The sequence below is a fragment of the Diaphorina citri genome, unplaced genomic scaffold, assembly GCF_000475195.1.
Source record: "Diaphorina citri unplaced genomic scaffold, Diaci psyllid genome assembly version 1.1 scaffold1935, whole genome shotgun sequence".
In the NCBI taxonomy this organism is placed as follows: Eukaryota; Metazoa; Arthropoda; class Insecta; order Hemiptera; family Psyllidae; genus Diaphorina; species Diaphorina citri.
Window position 1 is genome coordinate 37559 of NW_007379361.1, and position 16803 is coordinate 54361.

General features: G+C 37.7%; 1 protein-coding gene across 1 annotated transcript in view; it reads right to left on the minus strand.

Annotated features, from left to right (window-relative positions):
- Nucleotides 1-3191: 3191 nt before the first annotated feature.
- LOC103517710 (tyrosine-protein kinase Src42A) overlaps nt 3192-16803 on the minus strand; it is a 44182-nt gene continuing 30570 nt past the window's right edge. Inside the window, exons 2-8 of the mRNA XM_026829708.1 lie at nt 13794-13915; nt 9398-9470; nt 9131-9275; nt 8499-8663; nt 5422-5611; nt 4282-4429; nt 3192-3195 (exon numbers count right to left, since the gene is read on the minus strand). Of these exons, the coding sequence (XP_026685509.1) occupies nt 3192-3195; nt 4282-4429; nt 5422-5611; nt 8499-8663; nt 9131-9275; nt 9398-9470; nt 13794-13915 (847 nt within the window). The remainder of the gene's footprint in view (nt 3196-4281; nt 4430-5421; nt 5612-8498; nt 8664-9130; nt 9276-9397; nt 9471-13793; nt 13916-16803) is intronic.

Here is a 16803-nt window from a genome sequence, read left to right on the forward strand (position 1 = left end):
TGGTTACTTTGTTTGAAAAATATCAAAGCACTTACAAATCAGTGTGGAAATATAAGGGGGGGGGAGATTGAAAGCGATCGAATGCCTTTGAAACATCCAACAAAGAAACAAATTGGACACAAAGGGGGGGATTTAGGTTTTTACAACCTATGTACATATGTAGTTAATTTAGGGTATTATTGGAAAAGGTTGCATGGTAGTATTAGGTATTGAAATAGGTAGAATGGAATAGAATATACCTTGTTTATGCTGCCAGCACAAGACTGAAAAGTCCCTTTACTCCCGCAGTCTAAACAAGGTATTCGGTAGGTAGGTGGTATTAGGTATTTACGGGAAAAACTAAATGAAAAAATAAAGAATGTTTGTCTTTTTTTTACAAGCAATAGAGTTTTGCAACCAAAATTAGTGTTCCCTTAAGAGTTCTCATCTATAACGTTAAAGAGTAAATTTTGGTTGCAAAAACTCGAAAATTTCAATATTTTACTGTCTAACGATGCCAATCTACAGATTTTGTCTTTAGGCATACATGTTTTAAATTGAGGTGTAAAATTGACCTCTTTTCAGTTTCCATTGGAGCAGTGGTCAATTTTCCAGTGGTCAGTTTGCCGAAAGGAAAATACACCTGAACTATGCCAAAAGGAGAATGAGGAGTAAAAAGTGGGGAACACACCACAGTGTTAACTAGGGATCTTGCGATACATCGATATATTTCTCTATAGATCGATATATTTACCGACATAAATTGGAAAGTTCGATCGATATATTCCAAATATCAACATCCATCGAACCTGTATGTAGTTTCAATGGCAGTACATTCAAAACTTAATTTGCACAATATCTATTCGTATTGCAAAAATCTGGTGTGAACATCTCACACGACTTTCCTTCTTATAGGATAAGGAAAGTAAAAAGGAGATGAAAAAAAAAAAAAATAGTTCTTTGAGCGCATTGTCACAAAATATCAACAGTACAAAATCAAATAAAGAGCGCCCGAACCTGTATGTAGTTTCAATGGCAGTATATTCAAAACTTAATTTGCACAATATCTATTCGTGTTGCAAAAATCTGGTGTGAACATCACACGACTTTCCTTCTTATAGATTAAGGAAAGTAAAAAGGAGATGAAAAAAAAAAAAATAGTTCTTTGAGCGCATTGTCACAAAATATCAACAGTACAAAATCAAATAAAGAGCGCGGTGGCCCCATAAAACTGTCCTAATAAATACAATAACATTCAGAGAATAAAAAAAGAGCTATGGGAAACATCAAAAGTGGCCAAGTTTTAAACTGTAGAAAAGCCCAGGCTAAACCTAGGATTCTACTAAAGAACGACTCTACAGTTTTTACGTCAAGCCCAGAAAAAACGTCGTACCTTTTGTCAATATTGTCTGAGTGAGGAGCAAAAAGTGGGGAACACACCACAGTTTAAAAATAACTAGGGCTTTTGCGATACATCGATATATTTCTCTATAGATCGATATATTTACCGATATAAATTGTTAATTGGAAAGTTCGATCGATATATTCCAAATATCAACATCCAAAAGGACCACTTTTGATACATATTAGCATAACAAATTTCACCAAGAACTTCTAAAGGATAAAACCGATTCTTTCAATACAACAATTGAAAATTTTCACGATTCGAAAAATTCCAATAATCGATTTACATCCAGAACTACATAGAATTTATGGAATAAAAGAAACATAGAGAAGTACATACAATAACATTCAGAGAATAAAAAAAGAGCTATGGGAAAAATCAAAAGTGGCCAAGTTTTAAACTGTAGAAAAGCCCAGGCTAAACCTAGGATTCTAATAAAGAACGACTCTACAGTCTCTTTTTACGTCAAGCCCAGAAAAAACGTCGTACCTTTTGTCAATATTGTCTGAGTGAGGGGTAAAAAGTGGGGAACACACCACAGTTTAAAAATAACTAGGGATCTTGGGATACATCGATATATTTCTCTATAGATCGATATATTTACCGACATAAATTGGAAAGTTCGATCGATATATTCCAAATATCAACATCCAAAAGGACCACTTTTGAATTTCACCACAAAATTTCACCTAGAACTTCTAAAGGATAAAACCGATTATTTCAATACAACAATTAAAAATTTTCACGATTCGAAAAATTCCAATAATCGATTTACATCCAGAACTACATAGAATTTATGGAATAAAAGAAACATAGAGAAGTATAATAGCATATGTATATCGTAAATAATTTCATATACAGTTTACATAATCATCAAAAAAGAAGAATACGACATTTTACAGAACTTAGAGATAAATCGAAAAAAGAAATTTGCGCCTTTGCAAGAGTAAATTTGTGAGGAAAATGGATTCCACGTATCAAAAGAAACGAAAAAAATACAATTTATATAGTCAAAATAAAAGATCAAAATCTGGTCTACTCTTTGTTGTGTTGATTTTGGGGGACCAAACTCATGGCTTTTTCTAAATTTCTACAAATTAAATTGATCCCAAGGGCAAGAGATTGCCCTTTCTAAATTTCTACAAATTAAATTAATCCCAAGGGCAAGATATTGCCCTTCACAAAGGGAGTGTCCCTAAAGACATACGATGTGTTTCAATCCCCCAAAGACTTCAAATACAACACAGAATAGAACAGACGACAAATTTGAACAATCCTAAAAAAAAGAATTCGTAAAGCGATTGCATGGATTGGTTGGCAGGTTGGCACAAGCAAACATATTCGGTAAATAATCGGCATTGCTATATCAAAATATGTACGTGAATTTCTAACTAAAAAACACCCGAAAACTACATTTCCTAGGATTTCATCCTCAATATAATACCTAGAGAAATTTGATCAAATTAAGAGGAAGTTACTATTGCGGGTAGATAAGGGATTTTTTTTGGTCTTATTGGAGTAGTGTATATGAAGATCAAAAGCACCTATATCAGGAAACTATAACTTTTACCAAAGTTATTTGGACTTTTACCAAAGTTATTTGGCAGGTATCACATGCTCCGCATTACCTATCAGGACTACTTTTCACTTCTCAGGCAATATTCCTTTATTCTTCCAAAAGTTATAGCTACATAATAGAAAATAGACCATCCTTTTCCTCAAATTCGCCAAAAGTGCCAACTCCAAGCCACACAATCGCAGAACGATGAAAATTTCGCGTTTTCCGAAGAGAAATTTGTTTTGCGGTTCACCTAACCCGGAAAGTAGAGACATGGGGTGTATGTTTGTTTAAATATAAAAAAAATGGTAAAGTATCATTTTTTTGAACATAAAATGGCACACTGAAGAAATTAACAGTTGACTGACACTGGAACAGTGTAACTACGGTATATCCCGGAAGTATTGTGTTCGATTATGCGACTTTTTAGTCCGTCCTTCCTTTATTATTACAATAGTAATAAAAAAGGTATAAGGGACGGACTATTGTATTCGCTTCGGTGTCAGTCGGTCTGTCTGTCTGTCCCCATAGAAGGACTTATCCAAACCTGGTCGACCTGTATATCAAATTAAAGGTCTTTTCACCAGGAACACGAAAGTGGTGGTGCAAATTTTGTTTTTTGCTGAACCAATCAGATTCCGCTTTTTGCTGAACCAATCAGATTCCGCTTTTTGCTGAACCAATCAGATTCCGCTTTTTGGCTGAACCAATCAGATTCCGCTTTTTGGCTGAACCAATCAGATTCCGCTTTTTGCTGAACCAATCAGATTCCGCTTTGGACGTAAACACTTGCTCCACAAAGCGAAATCTCACAATCTCATTGGTTCAGCCTTGTTTTGTTTCACATAATCGAATCCGATAAAGTCCTGTGAGGTAGACTAGGGTAAGTGTACCATTTATTCGTCCACTTAAAAAACGTACCATTTATTGGCCCACCTGTACCATACGCCACATAAGTCTGAACTGGACGAACTTTTTCAAGATCCAATTTCACAAAAGAAAGGGCTTTAAAAACTGCTAGAAACCAGTGATTTCAAAATTGTAGTCATAAACAACAAAAATTAGAAAAATAAATGTTGGCAGGTGGGCCAATAAATGGTACGTTTTTTTAGGTGGGCGAATAAATGGTACACTTACCCTATTGTCTTTTGAATGGCTAGGGAGTTTGAGTTTTGATGGATCCTAACACTAGAACAAGGCAGATATCCCGTGAAATGTAAAAAAAATCTAGTAACTCCAATGAAAAAAAGGGGGGAAAATAATATAATAAAATAAAAACTAGTAACATTCTCTCTTGGAGGGTTTCAGCAGTCATTATATGTAAGTTCTGTGGATCAACTTGATGAGAGTCTCAAAGGTTGGCCTCTTGACCGGATCCTTCAGCCAACACTCGAGCATGATGTCGTACAGGCGCGGGGGGCACCCGGGCGGACATGGCATGCGGTACCCGTGTTCTACCTGGTGCAGCACTTCCGCGTTTGTCATGCCTGGGAAAGAGCGGGTGGGGGTTAAAGGGTTAATATTTGAATATTAAAAAGTTAGAACTTTCAAGGGTATACACAACACTTGGTAAAACAAATTAAAATCAATAGGGGAAAGGAAAATCAGAAAGGAAAGGAAACGTCTCGCCAGTTACGGTAACTGGCGAAACCCGGTATGGTAGCGAATAAAATAATATTGTAAAAAAAAAAAGCGATCTGTTTTTCGTTTCCCCTATTGGGTTAATATTTGATTATTTGTTTAATACCGGTACGGAAACTTCTTCCAATTTGAGATAATACACTCCCTATGTATGGTTGTGGTGGTGGTTGCTGTTGTTAGTGTTGGTGTAGTTGTAGCGGCTTTAACTATAGCCGAAAAGTGATGACAAAATAGAGAAAAAAACTCTTTCTATCAGCCATACACCGTGGTGATGGTCTCTAGCCATTTTTAATTGGCTCGTCCTGAACCACAGTCAACCATTGTGAGTACTTGTGCTTGTTCTTTTCAAGCAGAGAGAACCCTTTGAAACTATCAGCTAGTTAGGCTGGTTGCGGTTATGTAGGGTCTTATTATGAAGTATCTCATGAAAATATCTCATGAAGTGTACGATAATTTCACAAAAAGTACGGTGATTTTCCAAGCTGTACGATATTTACTCACCTATGTACGGCAATTTTCTAAAATGTACGATAATTTACTCAACTATGTACGGTAATTTTCCAAAAATGTACGATAATTTACTCACCCATGTACGGTAATTTTCCAAAATGTACGATATTTCACTCAAAAAGTACGGAAATATATCGTTATATGTACGAGAATTCTCCATATTGTACGGTATTTTTCAGCGATATAATATGCATATTTTCCCAAAAAGTACGGTAATTCACTCACCTGCGTACGGAAAAACTCAATGTGTACGGATTTTCCGATTTTTTTTTCTTCTATTTTCCTATTTTCAATTTTTCTTCTTCTATTTTTAAGGTTTTCCACTTACCTGGGTACGGTATTCTCCCATAGGTGACCAATTCGGTCAATAAAATACCGAAGGACCACACGTCGGACTTGATGGAGAACTTGGAATAGTTGGCCGCCTCCGGGGCGGTCCATTTGATCGGGAAGCGGGCCCCAACTCGGGCCTCGTACTCGTCCTCCTTGATCAGGCGGGCCAGACCGAAATCCGCGATCTGAGAGGAGAGAGAAATGGGTTGTTACATTGAAAAAAAAAAAAAAAAAAAAAAAAAAAAAAAACGCTCAGACGGTCTGACAGACCCAAGGTCACGTTCTGACAGACCCAAGGTCACGTTCTGACCGCCAAACACGTCCGACTGTCACCTAGTTTTCTGTGAGAACTTACGCCGAAGGTCTTTCTGACAGACCCAAGGTCACGTTCTGACCGCCAAACACGTCCGACTGTCACCTAGTTTTCTGTGAGAACTTACGCCGAAGGTCTGTGAGACCCAACACCAAAGGTCTGTGATACCTAAAACTTAAGGTCTATGAGACCAAAGTGCGCAGCCACAAAGACCTAAGTGCGCAGCGCGCAGCCACAACGGTGACCATAGAAAATGGACAATGGAGCAGTTGCAAATGGGTTGGTGACTTAAGGGAATAAAGGGAGAACGGGCTCTAGTCTTGATTTTAAATCATTACATGAAAGTAAAATCAAATCAAGAATAATAATAAACTGAATATTAAACAAATTAGGTAGGTACATAGGTACTGATTTCTCTAACACGATCGACTAAACTACGGGCTGAAAAATTCCCGGAGGGACGGGCCCAGCTTGTTTTTAGTGTGCTGTTAATGAGACCCTATTGTCTGGCATCAACTCATCGCATGGGACTAGGACACTATTTTCATGGTAACATGAGATGTCACCATGAAAATATGAATACACTGATTGACATTATTTATCGCTCGAGCGCTGATGGCAAATTCGATGCAAATTTTCTAGAATTCTAGATGATTTGGTTTTGAAGGTCGGACTACGCTCTACTTTTAAACAGTGGAACTTTGATTATTTCAACCCCAAAAATAGGGTATTTATTAAGCATTTTGTTCTTTTGAATATAAATTTTGCCCCCTTTTCCATTGTTTTATGCGGGATTTCAATTAAATCAACTTTCGATTATTTCAACTACCCTCGGTCCCAATTAGTTGAAATAATCGAAGTTCTACTGTAATAATAATTCGTGACATTACATTGAAAATTGACGGAGTTATAATAGGGGTAAAAATGCGTCGAAATGTTTCGTGTAATATACACACTGGCGTGCTCAGGCCGGAACTTGGCCTGGCGCACTGCCGTGCGCCTAGATAATAGTGCTTATTTATACTGCTCGCATAGGACTGAAAAGTCCCTTTACTCCAGCAGTAGGCTACTACTATTATTGTGGTCAAATAAGACTGAAAAGTCCCTTTACTGCCGCAGTCTAAACAAGATATTCGGTAGGTAGATGGTATTAGGTATTTACGGGAAAAAGTAAATGAAAAAATAAAGAATGTTTGTCTTTTTTTACAAGCAATAGAGTTTTTGCAACCAAAATTATTAGTGTTCCGTTAAGAGTTTTCACCTATAACGTTAAAGAGCTCAGTAAATTTTGGTTGCAAAAACTCGAAAATTTCAATATTTTACTGTCTTAACGATGCCAATCTATAGATTTTGTCTTGAGGCATACATGTTTTAAATTGAGGTGTAAAATTGACCTCTTTTCAGTTTCCATTGGAGCAGTGGTCAATTTTCCAGTGGTCAGTTTGCCGAAAGGAAAATACACCTGAACTATGCCAAAAGGAGAAAATCCATAGACCGAGGTCGAATTTATAGTGAACAATCAGGACTGAGCTAGCAAAAGTGAATCAAGATAGTAAAAAAAAAAAAAAAAATATATATAAATTGGGGACCTACCAGCGTAGGACTGAAAAGTGCCTTTACTCCCGCATTCTAAACAAGGTCTTATGTAGGTATTTAGTACAGAATAAATTCACAAACTATAATTAAAGAACATTGCTTAAAAAATAGTGTGTACTTTTTACAATTTTTCTTGCTTTTTAGTGTGTTGTACCCCCCGCACACTGTCAATATTATTGACAATACTGTAAAAATATTGACAATATATTGATAGTGTGCGGGGGGTGTAACAGGTTTTACATTGAAAGTTGCTCAATATTTGAAACAAATACTTCGGGTGTTTTAGTTTTAGAATACTAGGCTTTAGAACTCTAAATATCGCGATAAACTTGTTTGACAAAGGTTAAAAAGTCACTTTAAAAATGCATTTTTTTGCCGGTCTAGTTAGCTTGAAATGTAGAGCGTCCGCCTTACAGGTAGCGGATTCTTCAAAAACACATTTCTTAACCCTTTAATGTCTTAATTAAAAAAAAAAAAAAAAACAAATATCACGAGTGTTAGGAAGGGTTAAAAAAATATTTATTCAATTCCTTATGTGGTTTGCCAATCTATCTAAGTTTGACCTCTGCTGCTGATAAAAGGCTCTGCTTCTTTTTCTTCGCCTTTTCCCGTGTACACTGTACAGACGGGGTCGGCATATTTTGTCAGCCTCTCAATCAGCCCTAGCTAGGGTGATTGCTTTGGCCTGATATTTGGTTTTGGCTACAAATTATACGAGATGTGAAAATCCTGCCATCAAAGAGTAAAACAACAAGCTTTACAAGATAAGACACTTAACAATGCTACGTACTTTGTGTTCATTTGACGATTTTTTTTTTTTTTTTTTTTTTTTAAGGTAATATAATACATATATGTTTTAACAGGCTTTACATTGAAAGTTGCTCAATATTTGAAACATTTGTTTCGCAACATTTGTGTTGAAACAAATACTTTGGGTGTATACTAGGTTTTAGAACTTGAAATATTGCCCGCGATAAACTTGTTTGACAAAGGTTAAAAGTCACTTTAAAAATGTATTTTGTTGTCGGTCTAGTTAGCTTGAAAGGTAGAGCGTCCGCCTTACAGGTAGCGGATTCTTCAAAAACACATTTCTTAACCCTTTAATGTCTTAATTCCAAAAAACAAATATCAATTAACCCTTACCTGTCTCAGTAACCGCTCGCCTCCTTATAATCACTGCCCTCCATGGTGAAGAAGTCTTCCAGTTTCCACTGAAGAGTCTCAAAGGTTGGCCTCTTGACCGGGTCCTTCAGCCAACACTCGAGCATGATGTCGTACAGGCGCGGGGGGCACCCGGGCGGACACGGCATGCGGTACCCGTGTTCTACCTGGTGCAGCACTTCCGCGTTTGTCATGCCTGGGAAAGAGCGGGTGGGGGTTAAAGGGTTAATATTTGATTATTAAAAAGTTAGAACTTTCAAGGGTATACACAACACTTGGTAAAACAAATTAAAATCAATAGGGGAAAGGAAAAACAGATCGCTTTTTTTGTTTTACAATATTCAGGGTGTCTACCAAAATGGAAAAATAAAATTCCCTGACTTTTCCCGGTTTTCCAGTCCAATTTTTCAAAATTTCCAGTCTACTTTTCCAAGATTTTCCACCCTATTCCCACTGCGCCGCAGCCGATTTTTTTTTCCAAGCAATGTTCTCAAGCCTGTTAAATTTCTTCAATCTTTTTTCATCCGACTAGGGTAAGGTCTTTGTCGTTCCCCATTAATGCACTACGCTAAATTTTATGGCTTGACTTGGACTCGAACCACCAACCTCCAGATCCGAAGTCCACCGCGCTAACCACTACACCACTGAGGTTGGTCCCATGAACAAGGTATATTCTACAACTCACCTGTACGCATGGTTTCCTCAGGTTAACGCACAGACCATCGGCGTCCTTGCTATAGTGTTCCACCAACTCCTGTCGGAGGGTTAAAAAAATATTTATTCAATTCATTATGTGATTTGCCAATCTATCTTACCTGTACGACACCATTACCTTTTTCAAGATCCTTAACTCCCAAATAGATACCCCTGACTTATTAGGCAAAATCAACATCAGTGCTCCCGCCGCGCGATGTAGAATCCGCCCTCGTCTAGTTGCCGGATGCGGTAGTGTTTCACCGTGTCTCCGTCACGCACTGTGAAACAGATGGAAATGAAACAGATTAAGAATGTAAAGGAACAAAGTGAAACCTCCGAATAAAGGACAAAACCTCCGAGACGAAGAGCAAGGGTTATACGCTTTTCCCGGAATGAAATTCCATGACTTTTTCAGAAAATTTCCATGAATTTTTTTTTAAGAGGTTTGACAGAGGGAACTGTAACTGCTATGGTCTTATCGTCCCGAAATCGAAAAGTGGGAACAGAGGTATGCAGGCAGTAACATTATACGCGGTTAGTCAATAGTCATAGATAGCGACCACAAGGGGTTAATTATACGGTTAGTCATAGAGAGCGACCACAAGGGGTTAAAGAAGGTCGCTAAGGACATAACAGACATAACTTAAGATTCCTATCACATACCGAGTGATTAGCATATTAATCAAACTCAAGTTTATAATCCTTCTCATAGATAAGTGAAATAATAATAGTAAGAGTGTGTAAATTATAATAATACAGTAGAATCTCGATTATTTCAACTAATTGGGACAGGGTGTAGTTGAAATGATCACTTTCCATGATCTTTTCCTCTGATAAGATAGGATATCTTTTGAAAGACAGAAAAAAAAAGAATGGATTTTGGAGTTGAAATAATAGAGAGTTGAAAAAGTGGAAGTTGAAATAATCGAGGTTCTACTGTAGTAAGAGTGTGTAAGCTATAATAATACAGTAGAACCTCGATTATTTCAACTAATTGGGACCGGGGGTAGTTGAAATGATAACTTTCTATGATCTTTTCCTCTGATAAGATAGGATGTCTTTTGAAAGACAGAAAAAAAAGAATGGATTTTGGAGTTGAAATAATAGAGAGTTGAAAAAGTGGAAGTTGAAATAATCGAGGTTCTACTGTAGTAAGAGTGTAAATTATAATAATATACTCTACAATACATTAAATCTATTAAATTCAAGATTCCCAATTATTAGGTACGTATATGATAAGTTGGTAAGGTTGACACCATTTCAAAGACACAAAGGTTAAATCCATTCTAATAATGATATAAATAATATGTGGTGTACAGAAGCGTAATTCAGTGCCGCAGATAGAAGGTAAAGCAATATATCAGTTGCGCTTACTTGGGTGATGTTCCAAAGTCATGGAGCAGGAAAAATGAGGACCAACGGAATTTTTCTTTTTCTTCTACGACTTCTAGATCCCGAGATAAATCGATTTAAAATATGTGGTGTACAGAAGCGTAATTCAGTGCCGCAGATAGAAAGAAGGTAAAGCAATTACGAACCTAACGAAGAAATTCCTAAAGTCTTTAACTGCTAAGATCTTATCGTTCCCAGAGCGAAGATAGAAGGAAGGCAGGATAGGAGAAATGCAGCCGTACCGAGACTTTTTTTTTTAAGATGAGTGTTCCACCGCCGTTTTTATTTCGTAGCAATGGAACAACTGCTACATTAGATGCTTGTGGCCTGTGTCGTAGCATGCCCATTAGCTTATACCTTATACCGTTCCCGAGATATTGTTAAATTACACCGAAAACCGCCAAAAAGCGGTAAAATGCCGCCAAGCGTGCGTACTGTTTGTCACAAATGTCATTCCCCAGTTAATAGGTAGGTACACCTAGACAAATATTATGGCTTGACATGGACTCAAACCACCAACCTCCAGATCCAAAGTCCAACGCGTTAACCACTGCACCACTGAGGTCGATTCCCTGCAAGCCAACTATGCCTAGGCTGGCTCCAAATTTTGACAGATACCTCCTCCGCGGGAGTCTGCACTGATTGAGAGGGAGAGACTAAGAGACATGCTATCACTACAGGGACATACTACAGGGACACACGCCTCTCGCACGACAGGAAGTGCCTGTTCAGAGAACAGGTAGTACAACTTTTTCATTAGAACAGCAATTAAAAATTGAATTTTTGACCTTTTAAAGTTACTTTTTCGGAGTTTTGACCTCAGATTTGGATTTTTCACAACTTTATACGTAGGAATCGACCTTTTATTAATAATATTTTCCCAATTGCAACTGCTCCATTATGAACCCAACGAAGAAATTCCTAAAGTCTTTGACTGCTAAGATCTTATCGTTCCCAAAGCGAAGATAGAAGGAAGGCAGGATAGGAGAAATGCAGCGGTACCGAGAATTTTTTCCGCGGGAGTCTGCACTGATTGAGAGGGAGAGACTAAGAGACATGCTATCACAACAGGGACATACTACAGGGACACACGCCTCTCGCACGACAGGAAGTGCCTGTTCAGAGAACAGGTAGTTTTTAACCCGTTGATGTAACCTGGGGTCACAGATTTAGGCTGACGGATTATCTACATACTTCTTGGCCCGCGGTATTGAGAGGCTGACGAAAAACGCCGACCCCGTCTGAACACGGGAAAAGGCGGAGAAAAAGAAGAAGAACAGATTAGAATAGAATATGAATAGAATAGAATAGAATACCAAAAAAGATAGGGTAAATGTGAAGTAAAAGAAGATTTAGTCCATTACTTGCTCAAGGGGCCTATAATTACTCCGCGCTAAGCGCTAAGAAAAGTCGCGCCATTACGCTTCTGAGGTCGAAACTCCAAAAAAGTAACTTTAATAGGTCGAAAATTCAATTTTTAATTGCCGTTCTAATGAAAAAGTTCAAAGAGTTGTGGCGTCAGATTTCACGTCAAAATGCGCAGAAACATTACGCTTCCAATGTACGGACGGTGGGCCCTAGGATCACAAAAAGGTTAGCGCGGGTTGGTATTGTTGGTAATGAAATTGCAAACCGTATTATCAACAAGCTGGGTCCGTCCCTCCGGGAATTATTTAGCCCGTAGTTTATTCGATCAGGATTAAAGAAAATCAGTACTTATGTACCTACCTAATTTATTTAATATTCAGTTTATTATTATTCTTGATTTGATTTTTCGATTTTACTTTCATGTAATGATTAAAAATCATGAAATATGACGTCATCGCCTACGGGAGCGTATGCCGTGACGTCAAACTTCACGATTTACCGGTATTTTTTAAATCGATTTATTTTTTAAACCGGATAGTGAATAGTCGTTCTTCCTGCTTTCTGAGTCTCGAATAAGGAACGCCCCGTGGTCATTTTCAGGCAGAAGAAAAAGAAGTCGTAGAAGAAAAAGAAAAATTCCGTTGGTCCTCACTTTTCCTGCTCTATGACTTTGAAACATCGCCCAAGTAAGCGCAACTGATCTATTACAGGTAATTCGGTATGGGTAGAATAAGTACCTAAATTTATGTAGTTATATGTACTTATTGTACCTATGTACACGTAATAGTTAGGTACAATACCAGCCTATTGTATGGTAGGTAGTTAGATAGGACAGCAACAATCAAATACCTACTGTAAGGTAGTTATCTGGATTGGGCAGGTAAGTATGTATAGCTAGATAACTAAGTATTATGTAGGGTACAATAAGTACCTAAATTTATGTAGTTATATGTACTTATTGTACCTATGTACACGTATAGTTAGGTACAATACCAGCCTATTGTATGGTAGGTAGTTAGATTGGACAGCAACAATCAAATACCTACTGTAAGGTAGTTATCTGGATTGGGCAGGTAAGTATGTATAGCTAGATAACTAAGTATTATGTGGTAATGCTAGTGTTTTCTTGATTCGCACGGATGTTAACTATCATCTGATTGGTTTAAATTATCCAAATAATCCAGTGTTTCTACACGTGACGGTGCTTTAAAGAAAATGTTCATGTTTTATTTTACTCTATCATATTCTATTCTATTCCATTCATATTCTATTTTAATCTGTTCTTTTTCTTCCCTTTCTTCGCCTTTTCCCGTGTACAGACGGGATCGGCGTTTTTCGTCAGTCTCTCAATCAGCCCTAACTAGGGTGATTGCTTTGGGCTGACATTTGGTTTTGGCTACAAATTTTACGAAAGGATGTCCTTCGCACTCAACGGTTCGGTGTTATCCTCCTTTATCCTACCCCTCCATACCCTCCAATCAAATGTCTCCTTCATTCTCTCTCAAGTCTTCCTCAACCTCATCTCTCCACCTCAGTTTTGGGCTTTCCGATTGACAGATACCTAGATTAGGATAACATCCGCCCCGGGGGGAATCAAACCTGCAACCTACCGCTTAGGTACATTTTTTTAATCTGTTCTATCCTATTCAATTCTACTCTCACTTACCGGATAGTGAATAGTCGTTCTTCCTGCTTTCTGAGTCTCGAATAAGGAACGCCCCGTGGTCATTTTCAGGCAGAAGGAGCTTCTTTTGTATTCTATTCCATTCCATTCATATTCTATTCTATTCTATTCCATTCATATTCTATTTTTTAATCTGTTCTATTCTATTCTCACTTACCGGATAGTGAATAGTCGTTCTTCCTGCTTTCTGAGTCCCGAATAAGGAACGCCCCGTGGTCATTTTCAGGCAGAAGGAGCTTCTTTTCGGCTTCGATTCGCTTGATCTTCCCGAAGTACCATCTGTAACATAGGAGAGGAAACCAGATCAATAACTAAATGCAGGAAATAGAGATAAAATGGACTAGCCGAAGGTGCAAAAGTCTGAACTCAGATAACGCGGGGAAGTTTTTACTTTCCTTATCCTATAGGAAGGAAAGTAATGTAATCGGGGTCCCTAGAGCCTAAATCCAAAGTTTCAGCCATTGGTCCGTGCAAATGCAGGAAATAGAGATAAAATGGACTAGCCGAAGGTGCAAAGTCTGAACTCAGATAACGCGGGGAGGTTTTTACTTTCCTTATCCTATAGGAAGGAAAGTAATGTAATCGGGGTCCCTAGAGCCTAAATCCAAAGTTTCAGCCATTGGTCCGTGTGTGTGTCTGTGTGGCCGTCTGTCTGTAAACAAAATATCTCGAGAACGGTAAGAGCTAGAGACTTGAAATTTGGTATGTATCTTTCAAATGTGACAAGGATGCGACACGAAACGTTTGGTTAAAATAGGTGCTGCGGTTGGCGGTATTTTGACCGCTTTTTGGCGGTTTTCAGTTGTATCGACTAAACGGTTAGAAATATTGTAAATGTTACAACAGAACACACATATAAGCACTATTCAATAGGATGAGGAAAGTCGTGTGATGTTCACACCAGATTTTTTTTCTGAACGCTTCGATGTGCAAAACACCTCACCAGAAGACATGAGGAGATGTACCTGATCCACTTGACCCCAACCAGCGGAAGATACCTACATAAGTGGCTCGTGACATCAAGTGTAGCGAAAAAAAAAAAAAAAATCGCAAATACCTAGAATAGTGTGAACACTGAAACTTCTATCTGAAATCTGAATAACGGCAATAACCACAGAGGAATCTCCAAACACATGGTCAAAATGTAGGAGAAACCTCCCCTTAAACCCCCTACTTTTCCCCTGATCTCCTACTTTGATTTTGGTAGTAGGGGGTCAAGGGGAGGTTTCTTCGGACCTAGATTTTTATCAGAGCTCATTCTCTCTTCTGCTTTCAGATTGGAAGGTTCTCTCATTCTCTGCTCTCTCTCTGTGATATCTCCAAATGATTCAACATGGTTATTTGAGTCCCTATTTGAGTATTTAAGATGACCAAGGAGTCTTTCCTATGTAACTTTTCACGAGGAATCGATTGGTGTAAAAATAAAGTGTCTAGAAATGACGGGTAACAAATTATGAGCTTGCAATTGACTAATTATTCGCTTAAAAATACTTCAGGTATCAATTATTTATCCTATAAACTACCTGTACAAGATTCTTTTCTTCTATAAACCACCTATACAAGATTCTACGGTCATCTTGAACGTATGGTCTGTGATATCTCCAAATGATTCAACATGGTTATTTGAGTCCCTATTTGAGTATTTAAGATGACCAAGGAGTCTTTCCTATGTAACTTTTCACGAGGAATCGATTGGTGTAAAAATAAAGTGTCTAGAAATGACGGGTAACAAATTATGAGCTTGCAATTGACTAATTATTCGCTTAAAAATACTTCAGGTATCAATTATTTATCCTATAAACTACCTGTACAAGATTCTTTTCTTCTATAAACCACCTATACAAGATTCTACGGTCATCTTGAACGTATGGCTTCTAAAAGGAAAGGAACGAAAATGGTGGTGCAAATTTTGTCCAGAGAACCATAAAGCCAAAAAACCAAAAAAACTAGTTTTTGGGGGATTTTTTCCACATTTTAAACGTATGGATTCCTAAAGGAAAGGAACGAAAATGGTGGTGCAAATTTTGTCCAGAGAACCAAAAAACCAAAAAAAACTGGTTTTTGGGGGATTTTTTTCACATTTTCTCACACAAATGAGCTCTGATCTTGAAATTTGTCGCGACGTCAAGGTCGTTTGGTGGTGTTACCAGGGTCATTGGTACCTGGTACCTAGGTCACATCTGACCAAAGAAATGTCCCCTTGCTGTTGTTTTTGCTGGGAATTTTCAGACCAGATATTTTTAAAACACATGCTCAGGTATTTTCTAATAATAAAATTTTAGACGTTTTCTAACCAGGCTTGCTGTGATCAGGGTCGTTGGCACCTAGGGTCACCAATGTCATCTTGATATTTTTGCTGGAATGCTGGAATATTGTGGTAATTTCTGGCCTTTCTGGATGATCAGGGTCGCTGGCTCGCTGGCACCTAGGGTCACCAATGTCATCTTGATATTTTTGCTGGAATGCTGGAATATTGTGGTAATTTCTGGCCTTTCTGGAATGTTACAACATTAGTTGTAATCTTGTATTTTCTTGAAATTTACTACTGCCTGCATTATTTTCATTACTTTCATTAATTATCAAGAGAGTGATAGAGAGAGGAGCACGTACTTTGTTTACGTAAATTTTGTTATAAAATCATAAACAATTAATTTTCACAGTTTTAGGCAACACATTAATCTGTTTGTGCGCATGCATTTCTGCGCAATTCGTGTTTGTGCGGATACGTTTCTGTGCATCTCCTGAAGTCTGACGTCAGAGTTCAAGACTTTGACGGAAAATAAAAATTGAATTTTCGACCTTAGTTATTATTTCGGAGTTTTGATCTCAGATTTAAATTTTTCCCAACTTTTTACATAGGAATCAACCATTTATTAATAATTTTTACCCATTTGCAACTGCTCCATTATAATTAGACTGCCAGTGCATTTTTTCAAGTCCTTTTTTGCCAGCAGTGCAAGTCCAGTGCATTTTTTGATCACCATCCTATTACGGTCATTGGCACTTGGGTTACACTGTCATCTTGCTCGTTTTGCTGGAATTTTTGAAGCAGAAGATCAGCAATCTCAGTGCAATTTTATAATTACACTATAATTCATTTTTTTTTTTTCATTATGTATTTATTTTAAAAATAATATTGGTACTGTCAAGGACGTTGAAACTTGTCA